This window comes from Electrona antarctica (genome assembly GCF_951216825.1).
Source record: "Electrona antarctica genome assembly, chromosome: 21".
In the NCBI taxonomy this organism is placed as follows: domain Eukaryota; kingdom Metazoa; phylum Chordata; class Actinopteri; order Myctophiformes; family Myctophidae; genus Electrona; species Electrona antarctica.
In genome coordinates this window covers 34,079,670-34,101,349 of record NC_136802.1, presented here as the reverse complement: position 1 = coordinate 34,101,349, position 21,680 = coordinate 34,079,670, and the positions used below count along the sequence as shown (strand labels likewise).

The window sequence follows — 21,680 nt, the reverse complement described above, 5'->3', positions numbered from 1 at the left end:
AATTTTAATTCAAAGGAACTTTATTGGCATGAGAAAACATGTGTTTACATTGCCATTCTCTCTCTCTCTCTCTCTCTCTCTCTCTCTCTATCTCAATGTGACCCAGTCACACTCTCTCTCTATCTCTCTTTAACCCCCGCCCTAGCTCTCTCTCGTCGCCTCCCCTCCTCTGTGTGTGTGTGTGTGTGGGTGTGTGTGTGTGTGTGTGTGTGTGTGTGGGTGTGTGTGCGTGTGTGTGTGTGTGTGTGTGGCTGTGCCTGTAGGCTGGGTGTGGCCTGCACTATATAACAAACTGCTCTGCTTCCTGGTTTATGTCAGACCTCCTCTCCTCTCTTGCCTTCTCTCCTCTCTGCCGAACACACTCCTAAAAACCAGGTGAGTTTGTACCCTACTTGAAATACTTCAACAGTAGGCCTACTTTTAAAAAACTGCTTTCAAAACTGCTCTGAAAACCACTTTAAAATCTGTTTTAAAAAGTACTTTAAAAAGTACTTTAGAAAGTACTTTTAAGTACACGTATGGGCCCTATACGCGGCACCATAACCCAGAGTGCGACCGACCGGTCTTCAAGCTCACATAGTCGTGAGCTTGTAGATTGTTCTGGTTATAAGTATAGTATAGAGGCTGCAGGATGATATATAGTAAAGGCTAGACATGTATATTTTTTTGGAAATATTACTTTTGAGTATATAATGTAGTGTTGTGAGACTGTCGGGTTGTGAGCTTGCATGTAGATCTGCTGTTTTGTGGTGAATGCATTTTGAGTTACTTTGAAGTATGTTTGAGATGATTAAATCATGTTGAAATGCATTTTGAGTTACTTTGAAGTACGTTTGAGATGATGACATCATGTTGAGATACTTTTAAAGTATGTTAAAAGTTATTGTGATCATGGTCAAGTTGTGAGCTTGTAGTTCTGCCATTTCTTGCAGTTAAATCTTTTAAAAGTACTTACGTATACTGAAGTACTTCTTTACTGTTGGGGGAGGGGGGAGGGGTTCCTGGTTCAACTCTCCCCTAACTCCGGGTTAGTGTCGAAGTGCCGTTGAGCAAGACATTGACAGCAGATCTACAAGCTCACCGCGCCTTGCATGGTGAGGTGTGGTGAGCTTGTAGATCTGCTATTTATCTGCCTGCCTGGTAACAATGATGCTATCTGTCTAACATTGTACAACCTGCATAATTCTTTATATTTTCTTCATATATCTTTGAAGACATATTGTAGGACTTTATATATGTGTAATGTTTTAACTGCCTGTTGTAGATGGATTTGTTTTTTCGCATTCTTTCAATTTATATCAAACATATTATAATGTATAGCTTCAAGTTATAGCTTCAGCCTGTCTGTCTGTCTGTCTGTCTTGCCTAAGCAGTTCCTCATCTGTTGTCTTCCTCATTGCTATCTCCTCTCTCTCTCTCTCTCTCTCTAGCAGAAAGATAGCAGATCTACAAGCTCACAACTTGTACAGCTTGTAGATCTGCTCTTTTGGGCCAAAAAAGGTTCCTATCACACAGATATTTGGTGCCCCAGTGGTCCCTGTAGTACCTCTGAGGACCCCCAGGGGTCCCTGTAGTACCTCTGAGGACCCCCTGTAGTACCCCTGAGGACCCCCAGTGTCCCTGTAGTACCTCTGAGGACCCCCAGGGGTCCCTGTAGTACCTCTGAGGACCCCCCAGTGTCCCTGTAGTACCTCTGAGGACCCCCCAGTGTCCCTGTAGTACCCCTGAGGGTCCCTGTAGTACCTCTGAGGACCCCCAGGGGTCCCTGTAGTGCCTCTGCACACATTTAAAAAAATGAATCCACAAAACTAACAATTAGCCCTTCACTAAATCCCACCCCAAAAAGCGGTTGTCCAATGACAATCCAAATAGTTTAGCAACAGTTACTATGCAGGTCAAGCTTTCTTCGCTGCTAACGTGCCTATTGGACAAGGATGGGTTGGGGAGGGACTTAGTGAAGGGCTAATAATAATTTCTACCATAGAGAGCAACTTTGGTTCAACTTTGACCCCTCTGTCACATGGAACTATATAGTGTTGTGTCCATATCACTACGCCAGCAGCACTAAACCATAGTTCCACATGGGACAGAGGGGTCAAAGTTGAACCAAAGCTGCATATGCTATATGGTAGAAATATGTCAACAATACAAATGACGCTAGTTTTGTGGATTAATTTATCTTTAATGCGTGTCCCCACCAAATGACTGGAACTACTTAATGTTCACCAAAACCAGACCAGAACTCCCACCACGGGACTCAGGCAATCAATTCATTTGTTTTAAAACCAGCTCTCTCCCCCCCCCCCCCCCCCCCCCCTCTCTCTCTCTCTCATTCCGAATGTGTTCTCTATGTCTCTCTACCATTCAAAATATCTCTCTCTCACACACACGCACGCACGCACGCACGCACACACGCACACCCTCTCTCTCTCGCAGTGCCTCATGTATTCTCTATGCCTCTCGCCCTCCACCATGCAGAATGTCTTCGTGGGACGCCTACCTCCCTAACCTCATGGCCCCCGACAGAGACGGGAACAACATCGCCCAGGAAGCAGCCATCGCGGGGAAGCAGCCTGGATCTGAAGGCCTCTGGACGTCTAACGGCTCCTTAAAGAACATCACGGTAAGAGAATACACATTACAACATGTTATACGCTAAGACAGTGGTTCCCAAAGTGGGGTCCAGGGACCCCCGGGGGTCCTTGAGGGAGTTCCAGAGGTCCCGCAGCTGAATGATAGTTTGGAACTAAATGGACCCTTTATGGGTCTGTAACTCTGAGAGTGGACAAAATGGAACCAAATGGACCCTGACGGGTGCATTTGGTTCCATTTGTACACTCTCAGAGTTAAATTAACATTGATTTTACTAAATAAATTGAGGGTCCCAGAGATATGAATGCCATTAAATGCCATTAAAATGCAGATCTACAAGTTCATAGCGCGCCACTCGGTGGCGCGCTATGAACTTGTAGTTCTGCTATTTTTGAAAAATCGTAAAAATGCGTCACACATCTTTGAATATATATTCTTTCGACGTCTAAATGGGTTAGTGTCCATTTGGGGGTCCTTGGCATAAAGAGGTTTTTGGAACCAGTCCACTGAGAGGTGAGATAATATATATTATATATATATATATAATATACACACAGCCTGGATCTGAAGACTTCTGGACGTCCAATGGGTCCTTAAAAAACACCATGGTACCTACCTAGCAGTCACTATAACTACACACCACACACTCACTGTACAATATGCACATTGTAACTACAATTTACAATGTATAGGCATTTATCAGACGCTCTTAATCCAGAGCGATTTACAGTAAGCAAGAACGTACACATGGTAATATACATCAAATACATAGAAATAGTCATCAAGGATCATAAGCAAGATAAGAACGTAACATCTGTCTAGTAGAATATCTGTAACTACTACACTCACACACACACACACACACACACACACACACACACACACACACACATGAAGGACTCCAATGGAAACGAGCCAAAGGCTTTCTTTGGTTATAAATCCTCTTTAGCAGACCTTGTATTGTACTGTACTTTCCTGTGCTTTTTATGCAAACTGTTGATAAAGTAATCAATCAATCAATCAATGTAGCACCCACACTGTGGAACAGTGGGGGGGTTCTAGCGTGCCAAAGTGTCCTTGAGCAAGACACTGAACCCCCAACTGAGCAGGTTGTCGATGATTTCCTCTGGTGTGTGTGTGTGTGGGTGTACTTTGACCGGGCGTTGGCCAATAGCAGAGCCTCTTGTTTGCATTGGACCGCTCTCCCCTCTCATTGGCTGTAGATTATTTCTTTAACAAGGCAACATGGGGGAAGGCATCCACATGGACTACAAGTCCCACATGGACTACAAGTCACAAATGGACTACAACTCAAGTCTCAAATGGACTACAACAAACAGACTACAACTCCCACATTATTGATGATGTCAAATAGTGCTACACTACTAGTGAAATTGACTTGCTTTAAAATAATAATTACGTTTTCAAATGTAGTGAAAGTAGCCGATCTACAAACTCACACCACAATCGAGTCACCACGTGTTGTGAGCTTGTAGATCTGCTATTTTCAGTAAGTTTGGGTCCGCTTAAGCACGGCTTCTCTCAACTCACACCGTGAGCTTGTAGATCTGCTACAGTATATGTTCGAAAAAGTTTGACACATTTTGAAAACTTTGACGTTGTACTTTTAAATAGCTAAAATGTACAAGGTAAAAACAGTGGTGGGAAGTAACTAATTACATTTACTTAGCAGTTAGCATGTAAGTACTGTACTTAAGTACAATATTGAGAGGTATTTGTAGGCCTACTTTACTGCAGTATTTCCAATTTCCAATACTTTTACTTCTACTCCACTATATATCATACATCCATTATTGTACTTTTACTCCACTACATTTATTTGAAAACTTTAGTTACTAGTTAGTTACTTTGTGGATTTGGATTATTGTTAGCTCTATATAGGCCTACATGTCTTTTGAAAATAGCAGATCTACAAGCTCACAATTAATTCCTTCACACAGTGAGCTTGTACATCTATATTTTCACCAGTGTTTCACTATTGTAGTAAAATGTTTAGGCTAATTTTAGACGACAGCCTTTTTACAGCAGTGTAGCGTGTGCGTGTGTGTGTGTGTGTGTGTGTGTGTACGTGCGTGCGACACTTCCTCTTGCGCGAACACACACACACACACACACACACACACACACTCTGTCTCCGTATATGGTCATGAGCTCAACCCTTTATACAGGAAGTAGACACAAGAACACGTTCTGCCCGCACTGCACTTCCTGTTAGTCAGGTACACGCACGCATGCATGCACACACACACACACACACACAGGAAATAGGAATATGGCATCTATGATATGAGATTATGCAGTTGTGTCAGCAATTCTCTCTCTGTGTGTGTGTGTGTGTGTGTGTGTGTGTGTGTGTGTGTGGTTACTGCCTGTCATATGAGCTATGCACACACACACACACACACGGTTGTGTAACTTGTAGTTTCAGGTCTGTGGTATGTTATGGTTGACACATTCTGTGTCTCAACTTGTTTCTCCTCTCCTCTGCTCTCTCTTCAACTCTCCTCTCTTCCCTTACAACCAAATGGACACGTACAAGTCCATTTGGTTGCATTAAAACCAAAAAACAGGGACACTTAATGGAACCAAATGGACCTGTAAGGCACTCTATATTTGTGGTACTTATGTAGGAAACTAGACATATTACATCCTCCATGTTGGATCCACAGTGACATCACTAGAACTACATCCTCCATGTTGGCTCCACAGTGACATCACTAGAACTACATCTTCCATGTTGGCTCCACAGTGACATCACTAGAACTACATCCTCCATGTTGGCTCCACAGTGACATCACTATAGAACTACATCCTCCATGTTGGATCCACAGTGACATCAGAATAGGGTCGACATAACCTCGCGTCACCAGGCTTTCCACCTCGGAGTAAAGCCTGGTCTGTGTTACTAAACGCTGTGTGATCCGGTCGGGAGCGGATGGTAACTTACACAATCGGTCATGTTGTAGTCACTGATTTGTAGTCATCAGGGAGGAAACCACAACCGGAATAAGTACTACACAAAATAATTCACCACGATCATAATCTTAGGGCCTAAGATTATGGTTAGATTTGGGTACTTTCCGATTCCGGCTTGTGGTTTTCCTGCCTGATGACTACAAATCAGTAAAGTAAAGTAAATTACCATCCGCTCTCGTAGTGTAGTGTAGTGTAGTGTAGTGTAGTGTGTAGTTACAGATATTCTACTGTTAGACAGAGGTTCTTAGCTTCTTATGATCCTTGATGACTATATATTCAATGTATTTGATGTATATTACCATGTGTTGTTCTTGCTTACTGTAAATCAGTCTGGATTATCTTTTTCAAATCACACTGTCGTGTGGTATTTGAGTCTGGAGATGCTGTGTATTGATCTTGTTTCCCGGGGGGCAGGTTCAAACATTTTCTCTTTGACGCAATTGGTCAGAGCTACTGTCAGTCAAAGGTCTCAAGCATTGAACGTCACTGTACCAAAGCCCGCCCATATTGCATACCGTGTCCCGATTGGCCACACCAGTTCTCTGGTGTAGGAAATGGGCGTACAATTGAGCCTCTCCAGACCGTAATCCGCTGGCAGGCATTTTTATTTGCCAACGGCTGATTCGGTCTGGCTTATTAGCCAGGCTACGTTCACGCAACCACAAGGGGTGCATGCACCACAGTTTGGGAACCCCTGAGCTAGTAGGTGATGCTCTGTTTACCTCTGGTCTTAACTGATGTCTCTCTCTCTCTCTCTCGTACAGCCGGAGGAGATCAAGAAGCTCGTCGGGGACGAGGCCGCTCTGTTCCAGACCGGCTTCACGATTGGCGGGATCAGGTGCGCCATGCTGAGGAACCTCATCAATGACGATTCAGCAAAGAGCATGGACATCAGGACGAAGGCCACGCCTCCCGAGACAGAGACCTACAACATCGGAGTGTACAGGACGGGACAGGGTGAGACATGTAGCTGATCGTCTGTCTGTCTGTCTGTCTGTCTGTCTGTTCCTCACCCAGGAGTCAGCCCAGCTCCTTATCCAGACATCAGTCATATCTATTATTATTATTACTAGTACTAGTTAGTATTGTTAGCAGTAGTAGTATTTATAACATATGAAGGATTAGAGACCCTTCCTCACCCAGGAGTCAGCCCAGCTCCTTATCCAGACATCAAACTTTTGTAACTCTCTTACTGGCCTACCGGCATGCACACTTAAGCCTCTCCTTTTGATCCAGAATGCCGCAGCTCGCTTGGTCTTCAACCAGCCAACTTTCTCACATGTCCTCCCTCCGCACGTCCCAGACTATTCTCCCTTCTGGCTCCAAAGCTATGGAATGAACTTCCCATTGCAAACAGAACTGCAGACTCACTCCCAATCCGTAGTCTGAAAACTCACCTCTTCAGACTCCATTTTAGCCCTTAGCACTTGCCGTAGCACTTGCCCTAGCCTCGACGACCTTACAGGTCGTCAACAAAGGCTCAATTTATGTAATTTAGATATCATTTTATGTAGACATAGCACTCTAGAGCATAGCTTTACATATTTTATGTTAGACAGATGCTATAGGTTTGTAGCTTGCTTATGATCCTGATGACTATTTATATGTATTTGATGCTGTCTGTCTCCAGCTCTAATGATAGTAAAAGTGTCTAACCTGTGTGTCTCTCTGTCTGTCTCCAGCTCTAGTGATAGTAAAAGTGTCTAACCTGTGTGTCTCTCCGTCTGTCTCCAGCTCTAGTGATAGTAAAAGTGTCTAACCTGTGTGTCTCTCTGTCTGTCTCCAGCTCTAGTGATAGTAAAAGTGTCCAACCTGTGTGTCTCTCCGTCTGTCTCCAGCTCTAGTGATAGTAAAAGTGTCTAACCTGTGTGTCTCTCCGTCTGTCTCCAGCTCTAGTGATAGTAAAAGTGTCTAACCTGTGTGTCTCTCCGTCTGTCTCCAGCTCTAGTGATAGTAAAAGGCCTGTCAGGGGTTCACGGAGGGAAGCTGAACCTCCGCGCTGAAGAGGTCGGCAAATACCTGGACAGCGCTGGCTACTGAACCTGACCACATGACCTCGTGATCCCCCCCCACCCCCACCTCTCCGACGACCAAATATGGATGGATGCCCCCGACTCGCTCGCATGCTATGACCTCTGGACTCCATTACAGACAGACAGACAGACAGATTTTGTTATTACGGTACAAATACATTGTATGTATGTATTGTTTTAATCTTGTTACAACATTTGGTCTTTTATTAACTTAACATTAGTTAAATATTGGATTATTTGCCTCGGGAATGTTAACATTTGGTCTTTTTATTAACTTAACATTAGTTAAATATTGTTTTATTGTCTCAGTAATGTGACCAAAACAAAACTATAATCTCCATGGAGTGAGTAGTTGTCGATAGATAAAAAACTAATGATGTAATGGACTCTAGAGGTGATGTCCTGCTCTTTAAGGATAAATATTGTATTAGTCATAATTATATGAATATAATTATACATATAGTGATAACGGTACTGCCATGTTTTGAATAAATGTCTTCATGAATGAATGACCGGAGTGAGGCTTTACATACTGTATGATACAGTTAGATATAGTTAAAATAAATGACTGTAAAAATGTGTTGTAGCCTATATCACCTGACCAATAAAAACACAAGATTCTATTCTCTCTCCGTGTGTGTGTGTGTGTGTGTGTGTGTGTGTGTGTGTGAAAATGGTGCATTGTGTGTGTGTGTGTGTGTGTGTGTGTGTGTGTGTGTGTGAGAGAGAGAGAGAGATTCAACCTGCAGCTAGTCATTAGCAAAACTGTTAGCAAACAATGGAGTTGGACACACACACACCACTCACTCAAGGTGCAGTGAGTCATGTGTACATTTGTAAACAGAAAACACATTTTTAGGTCGGGATACCAGTTCTATCCAATCCAGAGAGAGAACACATTGGAAGTGATAAAACAAATCAATTAGCAGATTGTAATTGGTGGAAACAATGCTTTTAGGTCGTCCTATCACGTGATAGAACGACCTCACATTTTCTATTACATTGCACACACACACACACACACACACTCACACACACACACACACACACACACACACACACACACACACATTAACTGTATATATATGATGATTTCGGGTGTGACAGTACAGTGACAGGTACAGTACAGTACAGTAGGGACCCCTTTACACGGTAACTCTGTCATTTCTTAACCATTTCGGACGCGGGTGGCTCACCGGAACCGGGCTGGCCCCCTGAGCGCGTTCCCGGGGACCCCCACACGGTAACTGTCATTTCTGGACCGCTTTGGACGCGGGGCGGCTCGCCGGATCCGGGCCGGCACCCTGGGCCTGGGCCTGTGGGTCTGTAACTTCCGGGGACACGGAGTTGCACCACTCACTTCACACTGGTGTGATTTTTATTAACGCAGAACATACCAAAATATATAAACAGACAGTAGCATATTTCAAATGTGTAACAACAAAACAACAACATTTTGTTTACTAAGTATGTTTGTCATTGTGCTCTAGAATATGTTCAACATTTGGTTTAGTAGGCCTACAGAAGTTTGAGTCACGGACCACCATTGACATTTACCCTCCCAAACCCAAAACCTATGAATATTTTATTATCGTTGGATGAGATTTTGTCCCACAATTCCAGGCTGCATGTATTGATGTTGATACCATTAGGAGAAATAACAGGCAAACGATAAAAATAAAAATAATTCTACATTCTCTAATTGCGTAGACTTCTTGTAAATTAAGTAATGCAGATGTTTAATAATTAATTCACTAGTTGGAATGAACACACATTGTGGAAGGTTGGAGATTTTATTGAATGAATGAATGGATGGAGGAGGAGGAGAGAGTGGGGGGAGCGGGGTGTGGGTTCAGGGGGGGTCGCCGACCCTGGAGTCTTTGGGGAGGGGGTCGTGTGGCGGTCAGCCCGCGGCACACGCGAGGATTTGATCCCCCCCGGGAACTGCGAGGAAGGGAGGAGGTGAGGAGAGAGGGAGGAGGAGGTGGAGCAGTGGAGATGCTGCTGGGCCTGTGGTGGTGATGGGGATGGAGGTGGGATGCGAAAAGAGGATGCTGGGTTGTATTGGGCGGGTATAAGTAGGCTCAGGTAGATTGGCGTGGAGGGCGGAGAGTGGCGTGAAGGTGTGGTCAAGGTGTGTTCCTCCACCTCCTGAACATCTGTTGTTCCAACTCCATCTCTTGAGAGTGTCAAATGAAACCAAATACGGGTCAATTTGCTTTCATGTTATGCTCTCAAGAGTTAAATTACTATAATAATTATCTATAAGGGTCCATTTGGTTACCAACTGCCTCATTTAGCTGGGGATCGTTGGCAGTGATGGAAAAAGTACAAATACTGCAATGTAGAAATACAAGTAAAAGTCCAGAATTAAAAATGTACTTGAGTAAAAATATAAAAGTATTGGTATCAAAACATATACTTAAAGTACAATATAGTAAGACTATCCATTATGCAACGCAACGCGTTGTGAGCTTGATTGGCTCAAATAGCCAAAGGTTAGATAGGACTTAAGTGGTAAATGTATATGTTTTGTAATAATAATTCAAATCTTTAAAGTAGGCTACTATAGTAACTAACATTTTCAAATGAATGTAAATGTAGTGGAGTAAAAGTGCATTTGCCTCTGAGATATAGTGGAGTAGAAGTAAAAGGATTGGAAATTAGAAATACTCAAGTAAAAAACAAAACAAAAAATACCCTAAAAATGACAGTAATTAAAGTAAATGTACTTTCCACCACTGTAGTTTGGCTTGCCTTCTTAAAATAAGAAAAGTAACAAACAAAATAACGCCGGGGCTCCACCGGGCGCGTCAGCGTCGCGTCTCCGTCACCGTCAGGGAATGTTCCCTTTTTAATCAATGAAGGGTGGCTCCACTGCCTACGATGCGTTGCGTTGCGTGACGCACGTCGCACGCACGCACGCACGCGTCCAGTGGAGCCCCGCCGTAAAGGAATCAGGCTTTGCTGCCACCTTGTGGCGATAACGGCACACTGATTGATTGATTGATTGATTGATTGATTGAAAATTGTATTAACAGTTTGCAGAATTACAGTACATTTCAAGCACAAACTCAATACAAAGGCTGTTAACGTGAGTGGACGACCCAATTAAGCATTACACTTGTTTACAACAGGGTCCACCATGTTCAATTCATCAAAATAACTGCAAATGTTATAAAGCATAAATCGTACTGGCGTTTCTAATGAGCGACAATAAACATGTGTGTTGCACTGAAACCAGTGTGTTACATTGCTTAGATTATAGGCCTTTGTGTGAGGCATGGTGCAGCATGCTAGCTGCTGACACTATGCGTATAGGCTACTGTATACACTAGAGTTCTATATAAAATACTAGGCTATCTAAATTACATTTAGATGTAGGCTAGTGTTTTTGTTGTTGCTTTATTATTATTATTTTATAATTAATGTATGTTCTTGTTCACCTAGTTGTAACAATTGTTTTGAAAGTTTAAGGCACTTTATAAATAAAATGACCTTACCTTTAGTTGTTATTAAAAATACTGCACAACCAAGTGTGGCTGCAGGTGATTATATCCATGAGCTGTTCTTCAGTCGAAACTAAAATATACTTCCCAATGTATTTATTGAATGCACTTCCCATTGCAATCAGAACTGCGACTCACTCCCAATCTGCCGCCGTAGGCCTACATGTCTGAAAACCCGCCTCTTCAGACTACATTTTAGCCTGTAGCACTTGCTACACTGGTCAACCAAAACACCTTGAAGACCCTTCGAGTTGTTTTGTATGTTAGTGTAACACCTGGGAATCGAACCTAGGGCCCCCACACAGAAGGCCAACATCTTAACCACTAAGCCAAAGCATTTGCCTATGTCTCAGGGGAGATATGAGACTTTTGAGGTCATCATGCTGAGGCTGTGAGCCACTGCTACAATAGCCTTCAGTTAATACAGCTCTACATGTTCAAATAATCCCTGTTCTCCTATAGTTTAATGCTGGAGTGTTTCAACTTTACTAACACAAAATTACCAGGAGACTTTGTCTGAGTGTGTCTGACTGATGGTGCTCTGTATGGACATTCCATGTTCAAGTCCCATTGCTCCTATAGCAATGACATATTATGTCATTTTTCTTGATTTTTGACGAGTAAAAAAAAAATACTATAGTGTGTAGTTTTTTCATCGTTATCATTTTTCTTAATTGTCGCAAAAACTATGAACTATAGTGCATGTTTTTTGCGACGATTTCAAAAACAAAATGTGAAAATGATGAAAAAACTACATAGGCCTACTGTAGTTCATGGTTTTGGCCCATCATCTGACAGAATAGTCTGTGTATTTGCATACTGGGCCTTGATTGGTGCCCCAAAACTTGGTGGTGAAAGTCCCTCTTTTATGTCTCCTGGTGCTTTTGAGTTTTTACTTTTTTATTCAAGCCTTGAAAAGTTGAAATTACTGCAGCATTGAGCTGTAGGAGGAATGGGACTTGAACACAGAATGTCTGTACTGAAAGCCTGATCATTAGACCATTGCACCATGAGTCAGACACTCTCAGCCAAAGTCTCCTGGTAATTTTGAAGTGATCTTTTGTTTGTTAGCCTTCAGTTGGTAAGGTTAAAATAACACAGAATCATATTAATCAGATGTATCTTACCGCCGTTGAGGTCTTCTTTTGTATCAAACAGCGGGGAATCGAACCGTGGTCTCCCACATGGAAAGCCAACATCTTAACCACTAAGACAAGTCAAAGGCAATTCCCTATGACTCAGGGGAGATATTAGAGTTTTGAGGTCGTCAGGCTGAAGCGCTGATCCACAGCTAGAATAGCCTTAAGTTAACATGAACCCTCTGTGCTCTCTCTCTGTGTGTCTGTCTGATCATCAGCCCCTACTACACCATCACTCAGTAACAACTGCCTCTTTGTACTGTTGAAGCGATCTTTTGTATGTTAGCAAAGTTGAAAGAATCAAGTCTTGAATTGGGATTTGAACACAGAATGACATTCATCAGATGCTTTTAGAGCTGTTTTGTATGTTAGCATACAACACCCAGGAATCAACCCCAGGTCCCCCGCAGGGAAGGCCAACATCTTAACCACTAATCCAAAGCAATTGCCTATGGCTCAGGGGAAATATGAGACTTTTTAGGTCATCAGTTCATGTTCAAATCCCTGTTCTCCTATAGTTTAATGCTGGAGTGTTTCAAATTTACTAACTGAAGGCTAACACAAAATTACCAGGAGACTTTGTCTGAGTGTGTCTGACTGATGGTGCAGTGGTCTAAAAATCAGACTCTCTGTATGGACATTCCATGTTCAAGTCCCATTGCTCCTATATAGCAATGCTGGAGTACTTTGAACATTTCAAGGCTTGAAAAAAAACCTCAAAAGCACCAGTAGAAATCTCCTGAGTGCCCAAAGGTGCCTTGGCTCAATGGTGTGGTGACCTTGTACAAGGTTTCTTTCTTTGAGTATGCATGCACCTCTTATGGTACCAGTCCACAGCACCTCAAAGGCCCTTAAAACAAGGTTCCAGACTTCAAAAAACAAATTGGTCAGGCTACTACTTGGCCTCACTCCCAGAACCCACCTCACCCTCACCCCTGCCCATTTTGATAGGCTGGAATGGCTGTCTGGCTCTTCTGTCATTATCTATTCGGCCTTTTAAGAACAGCATGCACAGTGGCTCACTGGGTACAGAGCCTGCCTGGGAATCAGGAGGCCGCAGGTTCAAGTCCTGGCTCTGACATAGTGTCCCAAAATCATGAAAATATGACATAATATAGTATGCCGTCCCAAACCCTGGACCGTATGTCATTTTTTCATGATTTTCATCTTTTTTTCAAATCCTCCAAAATCACGAAAAACGACATGCTATAGTATGCCGTCCGAAACCATGAACTGTAGTATGTCGTTTTTTCATGATTTTCATCTTTTTTTCAAATCCTCCAAAATCACGAAAAACGACATGCTATAGTATGCCGTCCGAAACCAAATATGAGAAATGTATAACTTTGGCATGCTACTAGTCCTACATACTTACACCTAGAAACCCCATTCAAACCTATTTAGGTTCATCTTACGGTGGACATGTTTGCCTGAAAAGGAATCTTTGAAATGTTTCATAGTTTTAGAAATATAGTGCTTTCAATTTGAGAAATGTATAATGGCAGATAGTGGCACGTCAAAAAATCACTTTCACCTAGAATTCCATTCACACTTTTTATAATTCAGCTTACTGTGGAGACACATGCTGGAACTTTTTACTTTGAAATGTTTTGTAGTTTATGAGTTATTTAACTTAAACGCCCAATGCATTCTCAATGGCAATAGCACAAACTTTGGCATAGTACTAGTCCTACATACTTACACCTAGAAACCCCATTCAAACCTATTTAGGTTCAGCTTACAGGGGACATGTTTGCCTGAAAAGGAATCTTTGAAATGTTTCATAGTTTTAGAAATATAGTGCTTTCAAATTTGAGAAATTTAGAATGGGGCTCAATGGCAGCTCTATGGCACGTCAAAAAGTCACTTTCACCTAGAAACTCCATTCACACTTTTTATAATTCAGCTTACTGTGGAGACACATGCTGGAACTTTTTACTTTGAAATGTTTTGTAGTTTCTGAGTTATTTAACTTAAACGCCCAATGCATTCCCAATGGCAATAGCACAAACTTTGGCATGCTACTAGTCCTACATACTTACACCTAGAAACCCCATTCAAAACTACTTAGGTTCATCTTATGGTGGTCATGTTTGCCTGAAAAGGAATCTTTGAAATGTTTCATAGTTTTAGCAATAACGAACGCAACTGGATTTGAACTCACAACCTCTGGCTCACATGGACGTCATCTTAACAAGGGTGCCACTGAGTTCTCAGTGATTTTTAGGTTATAAGTCTTTTTTATGATTTGGCAGGATTTGAGAACAAGATGAAAATAATGGACCTGTAAATTACAAAAAAACAAACTAAGGCACTGGTGTGGTACTCCTGGTTTTCCAGAACGGGGTTCAAGTCCCTGCAGTGCTCTGCTCAATGTGTTGTATTTACATGGTTTATTTTTATGTTCTGCTCATTGTGTTGCCTTTTCATAGATGATAGATGATAACCCCCAGGTCACGCTTTTTCGTCACGTTTTTTCGTCACGCTTTTTCGTCACGCTTTTTCTCGGAGTGATTTTCGTCTTTTTTTCAAATCCTCAAAAATGATGAAAATCGGCATGCTATAGTATGCCGTCTGAGACCATGGTCAAAAATTAAGAAAAACGAGGATTTGAAAAAAAGATGAAAGTCACTCCGAGACCATGGGCTATAGTCCATTGTCCTGAGTGATTTTCGTCATTTTTTCAAATCCTCAAAAATGATGAAAAACGGCATGCTATAGTATGCCGTCTGAGATGGGCTATAATAGTATGTTGCTTTCTTCTCGATTTTCATCTTTCTCTCAAAACCTAAAAAATCGAGAAAAACGACATGCTATAGTATGCCGTCCGAAAAAAAATATATCTTTGGCATGCTACTAGTCCTACATACGTTTGAATGTTTATGAACCACAATGGAAACAAGTCTCTGGCTCTTCTGTCATTATCTATTCGGCCTTTTAAGAACAACATGCACAGTGGCTCACAGGGTACAGAGCCTGCCTGGGAATCAGGAGGCTGCAGGTTCAAGTCCTGGCTCTGACATAGTGTCCCACAATTATGAAAATATGACAAAATGTATTATGCCGTCCCAAACCATGGACTATAGTATGTCGTTTTTTCATGATTTTCATATTTTTTTCAAATCCTCCAAAATCAAGAAAAACGACATGCTATAGTATGACGTCTAAAAGCCATGAACTATAGTATGTCGTTTTTTCATGATTTTCATCTTTTTTTCAAATAGTCCAAAATCACGAAAAACGACATGCTATAGTATGCCGTCCGAAAAAAATGATAACTTTGGCATGCTACTAGTCCTACATACTTACACCTAGAATCCCCATTCAAACCTATTTAGGTTCATCTTACGGTGGACATGTTTGCCTGAAAAGGAATCTTTTAAATGTTTCATAGTTTTAGAAATATAGTGCTTTAAATTTGAGAAATTTATAATGGCAGATAGTGGCACGTCAAAAAATCATTCACCTAGAAACTCCATTCACACTTTTTATAATTCAGCTTTCTGTGGAGACACATGCTGGAACTTTTTACTTTGAAATGTTTTGTAGTTTCTGAGTTATTTAAAGGGATAGTTCAGATTTTTTTAACTTAAGTTGTATGAAATACTTGCCATTGATATAGTGGTTGCAACTGTATTAATTGATTGCCCGAGTCCCGTGGTGGGAGTTCTGCTCTGGTTTTGGTCAATATTAAGTAGTTCCGGTCATTTTGTGGGGGGCACTGGGGCCACGCAGTAAAAGTAAATTAATCCACAAAACGAACGTACTTTGTATTGTTGTATATTTGTATATTAGCGTGACTTTCGTTCAACTTTGACCCCTCTATCACACGGAACTATTTTTTGGGGCGTAGTGATATGGACACAAAAAACATAGTTCTGTGTGATAGAGGGGCAAAAAAAGAATGAAAGTTGCACTAATATTTTAGAAATAGGTCAACAATACAAATTACGTTAGTTTTGTGGATTAATTTACTTTTACTGCGTGGCCCCCAGTGCCCCCCACAAAATGACCGGAACTACTTGATATTTCACCAAAACCAGAGCAGAACTCCCACCATGGGACTCGGGCAATCAATTAATACAGTTGCAACCACTATATTAATGGCAAGTATTTCATACAACTCAAGTTCAAAAAATCTGAACTATCCCTTTAAGTTAAACGCCCAATGCATTCCCAATGGCAATAGCACAAACTTTGGCATGCTACTAGTCCTACATACTTACACCTAGAAACCCCATTCAAACCTATTTAGGTTCATCTTACGGTGGACATGTTTGCCTGAAAAGGAATCTTTGAAATGTTTCATCGTTTTAGAAATATAGTGCTTTTAAATTCTTAGAAATTCAGAATGGGGGTCAATGGCAGATTTTGGCAAGTAAAGATTTGAGTGGGGTTTGAACACACAATCTCCGGCGATCATGCAGCCAGTGTGCTAAGTCACTGATCTACTTGCTACCTGCCACAACACAGTCTGCTCTTCCCTTTGAGTACAACATTGATACAAAAATAAAATACAAAAAATAAAATAACAGGAGATTTGTCTATTGTTTCTTTTGCTGTTGTTTATCTCTAGACGTTCGAATGTTTATGAACCACAATGGAAACAAGTCTCTGGCTCTTCTGTCATTATCCATTCGGCCTTTTAAGAACAGAATGCACAGTGGCTCACTGGGTACAGAGCCTGCCTGGGAATCAGGAGGCTGCAGGTTCAAGTCCTGGCTCTGACATAGTGTCCCAAAATCTTGAAAATATGACAAAATATATTATGCCGTCCCAAACCATGGACTATAGTATGTCGTTTTTTCATGATTTTCATTTTTTTTTCAAATCCTCCAAAATCATGAAAAACAACATGCTATAGTATGCCGTCCGAAGCCATGAACTATAGTATGTCGTTTTTTCATGATTTTCATATTTTTTTCAAATAGTCCAAAATCACGAAAAACGACATGCTATAGTATGCCGTCCGAAAAAAATGATAACTTTGGCATGCTACTAGTCCTACATACTTACACCTAGAATCCCCATTCAAACCTATTTAAGGTTAATCTTACGGTGGACATGTTTGCCTGAAAAGGAATCTTTGAAATGTTTCATAGTTTTAGAAATATAGTGCTTTCAATTTGAGAAATGTATAATGGCATATAGTGGCACGACAAAAAATCATTCACCTAGAAACTCCATTCACACTTTTTATAATTCAGCTTTCTGTGGAGACACATGCTGGAACCTTTTACTTTGAAATGTTGTGTAGTTTCTGAGTTATTTAACTTAAACGTCCAATGCATTCCCAATGGCAATAGCACAAACTTTGGCATGCTACTAGTCCTACATACTTACACCTAGAAACCCCATTCAAACCTATTTAGGTTCATCTTACGGTGGACATGTTTGCCTGAAAAGGAATCTTTGAAATGTTTAATCGTTTTAGAAATATAGTGCTTTCAAATTTGAGACATTTACAATGGGGCTCAATGGCAGATATTGGCACGTCAAAAAAGCACTTTCACCTAGAAACTCCATTCACACTTTTTAAAATTCAGCTTTCTGTGGAGACACATGCTGGAACTTTTTACTTTGAAATGTTTTGTAGTTTCTGAGTTATTTAAGTTAAACGTCCAATGCATTCCCAATGGCAATAGCACAAACTTTGGCATGCTACTAGTCCTACATACTTACACTTTAGAACCCCCATTCAAACCTATTTAGGTTCATCTTACGGTGGACATGTTTGCCTGAAAAGGAATCTTTGAAATGTTTCATCGTTTTAGAAATATAGTGCTTTTAAATTTGAGAAATTCAGAATGGGGGTCAATGGCAGATATTGGCATGTCAAAAAATCACTTTCACCTAGAAACTCCATTCACACGTTTTATAATTCAGCTTACTGTGGAGACACATGCTGGAACTTTTTACTTTTAAATGTTTTGTAGTTTCTGAGTTATTTAAGTTAAACGCCCAATGCATTCCTAATGGCAATAGCACAAACTTTGGCATGCTACTAGTCCTACATACTTACACCTAGAAACCCCAATTCAGAATGGGGGTCAATGGCAGATTTTGGCAAGTAAAGATTTGAGTGGGGTTTGAACCCACAATCACCAGATCATGCAGCCAGTGTGCGAAGTCACTGATGTACTTGCTACCTGCCACAACACAGTCTGCTCTTCCCTTTGAGTACAACATTGATACAAAAATAAAATACAAAAAATAAAATAACAGGAGATTTGTCTATTGTTTCTTTTGCTGTTGTTTATCTCTAGACGTTTGAATGTTTATGAACCACAATGGAAACAAGTCTCTGGCTCTTCTGTCATTATCTATTCAGCCTTTTAAGAACAGCATGCACAGTGAAGAGCCTGCCTGGGAATCAGGAGGGTGCAGGTTCAAGTCCTGGCTCTGACATAGTGTCCCAAAATCATGAAAGTATGACATAATATATTATGCCGTCCCAAACCATGGACTATAGTATGTCGTTTTTTCATGATTTTATGTAGTATTTATTTCATGAGTATGCATGCACCTCAAAGGCCCTTAAAACAAGGTTCCAGACTTCAAAAAACAAATTGGTCAGGCTACTACTTGGCCTCACTCCGAGAACCCCCCTCACTAGGGTTGCCACCTTTGAGATCTTGAAATAAGGGACACTCTTTACGCCTGCCACGGCCTTGCGGCGCAGGCGTGTGCGGCAAGGCCGGCAATAGGTTGAAGCAATAGGTTGAAGCAATAAGTTGAAGCAATAGGTTGAAGCAATAAGTTTAAGCAATGGGTTGAAGCAATAAGTTGAAGCAATAGGTTGAAGCAATAGGTTGAAGCAATAAGTTGAAGCAATAGGTTGAAGCAATAGGTTGAAGCAATAAGTTGAAGCAATAAATTGAAGCAATACGTTGAAGTTTCCCTTCAACTTATTGTTAATGCTATCCACAACTTTTGAAGTAGAATTTTGTTTTCCAAATGAGCATAACAACATAAAGAGTTCTGATTGTGAATCCGAGTGGTTCTTTAAATGGGCACAATATTTAATTATATTGATTTATATTTATATTAGACTTTAAAACTCAACATTATTAAACAATCAACTATAATAGTCTACTGAAATAGCAGGCTAACCTATCCCCACATCAGCAGCCAAGATGTGGGCTATTGGGCAGGTATTAGAAATACTACTGACATGACATGTTGTAAAAACACGGATAAATAAGATGATAAATAATATAAGGTCCCATACCGAATCGATCTCAGGAGATGTTTGTCAAATGTCAAATGGATTTCGCCCTTACTGGATGTTTGGGTCATGAAGAACTGAAAATGAACTAAACATGAAGAACACGAAAAGATGAAATTACCTACCTAGGTTCCATCATGGAGTCAAATCTTTCCGGTGATAAAATGGCCACCAACGTAATCAAAAAAGTCAACCAAAGAACAAGATTCCTATACAGGATCTCCTCACTGGTCAACAAAAACACCTTGAAGACCCTAACAGGAGCCCTCGTACAAGGTTTCCTCGACTATGCATGCACCTCCTGGACGGTACCACAGCACCTCAAAGGCCCTTAAAACAAGGCTCCAGACTTCCCAAAACAAACTGGTCAGGCTACTACCTCACTCCCCGAACCCACCTGGCTGGAATGGCTACAGGACTCTATACTAGGAGCCCACGGACCCTAATTAGAAAATATATGCCAGCGACCCCCATAAGAGAGGATTTTTACGCAGTGATTCTCAACCCATTTAATTTCAAGTACCAGTTTGACATGCATTAGTCTACGGACCCCCATTTAATGGCATTTCTATCTCTGGGCCCCCAATTAATTTAATTTAATTCTGAGGGTCCATTTGGTTCCATTTGTACACTCTCAGAGTTACAGACCCATAAGGATCCATTTGGTTCCAAACTATCATTTAGCTGGGGACCCCCTGGAACTCCCTCAAAGACCCCTGGGGGTCCCCGGACCCCACTTTGGGAACCACTGGTTTAGGCTACTTTAGGTACTGTGTGCCTTCTGCTAGAACAATTGTGCTGACTTTAATATTTCCTGTGTTTTGTTTTGTTCATTATTGTTAAATTCAGTGTTGACGTGTAGAGGCTATTTAGGAAAATAAGGAACAAACTGTGTTCCTTATTGGTTCAATAAGGGACGCATCATTTAATTCTCCAATAAGGGATGATTCTGTATTTTAAGGGACGGGTGGCAACCCTACCCCTCACCCCTGCCCATTTTGATAGGCTGGAATGGCTGGGTCTGGTCTACAAGATTCACTACACCACCAAGATAACCATGTGGCATGTACCTGTACACTTCCTTAATGTCAACGAAGTCCACACTCCCAACACAAGAGGGAGTGTGCAAAACATGTTCGGCTCAAATAAGGGATGCCACGAAAATGTGGAACGCCCTACCAACAGCCTTTAAGATATGTGAATCCCTTGACTCCTTCAAAACCGCTCTCAAAGAGCACGGCTGCACTGGCAGGCCCTGTAAAAAAAAGTCTGAGTTCCCCCCCCAAAAAATCCTATGCTTTCATAATTTCATTTTCTACAATTTAAAATATGTGCACAATTCATGTGCACTCACTCACACGCTCACTCACTTTTGTTTTGTTTTAATAAAATTTCAAAACCCCCAGATTACCAGTTTATACAAGCCAGCTCTATAATTGTACAAAAAGTATTTTGACCAAAATGTGTCAAGTCTATTCTTAAAAGTATTGACTGAAGGAGCCTGGACTCTGTAAGTTTAATTGTTCCATGTTCTTACAGCTCCAAGCATAAAGAAATAAATTTTGGTCATAACATTTTAAGGGAATCTCTACTCGTATACCTGTTATTCACAAAAGTGGACAACGGTCTCAGCTGTAAAGTCATATATCTGGTGGACAAGTTCATAGACCTCAATTATATCCCCTCTAGACGAGCAGTTCCCAAACCTTTTAGCCTGTGACCCAAAACAGAAATTTGATGTCTCCCCGGGACCCAAACTAGTGAAAATAGCAGATCTACAAATTCTACAAGATCTACTTTCACTTCTGATGAAATGCGCTTTTTTTGGGGAAGGTTTGTTTTTGATAAAAATGTGTCCCGACCCACTGTTGGGCTTCGTACACACATATCAGACGAACATGCTCTGTGCTGTCCGTGTTTCATGGCCGCCCCAATGCTTTTCCAATGGAAGTCACATGGTTTGACCAAACAGTTGTGTGTGATTGCCCCCCCTCCCCCCATCACACACAACTGTTTGGTCAAACCACGTGACTTCCATTGGAAAAGCATTGGGGCGGCCATGAAACACAGGCAGAGCACAGCACAGTTGTTCTTTATGTGTGTACGAAGCCTTGGGAAACACTGGTCTAGACTGTGCCTCCTACACTAACGTAGATATACTTTCTATGACAGTTCTTTCATA

General features: G+C 41.3%; 1 protein-coding gene across 1 annotated transcript; it reads left to right on the top strand.

Moving 5' to 3' along the window:
• The first annotated feature begins 218 nt into the window (after positions 1-218).
• On the top strand, positions 219-8,245 carry pfn1 (profilin 1). The gene is made up of 4 exons (XM_079490522.1): positions 219-375; positions 2,479-2,623; positions 6,354-6,546; positions 7,532-8,245. The coding sequence occupies exons 2-4, from the start codon at positions 2,480-2,482 to the stop codon at positions 7,627-7,629; spliced, it is 435 nt and encodes a 144-aa protein (XP_079346648.1). The 5' UTR covers positions 219-375; position 2,479; the 3' UTR covers positions 7,630-8,245.
• The last annotated feature ends 13,435 nt before the right edge of the window (positions 8,246-21,680 follow it).

Coding starts and splice junctions, on each gene's coding strand:
- pfn1 (XM_079490522.1), top strand. CDS start 2,480: ATGTCTTCGTGGGACGCCTACCTCCCTAACCTCATGGCCCCCGACAGA. Junction 2,624..6,353: donor GCTCCTTAAAGAACATCACG/GTAAGAGAATAC, acceptor TCTCTCGTACAG/CCGGAGGAGATCAAGAAGCT. Junction 6,547..7,531: donor AGTGTACAGGACGGGACAGG/GTGAGACATGTA, acceptor GTCTGTCTCCAG/CTCTAGTGATAGTAAAAGGC.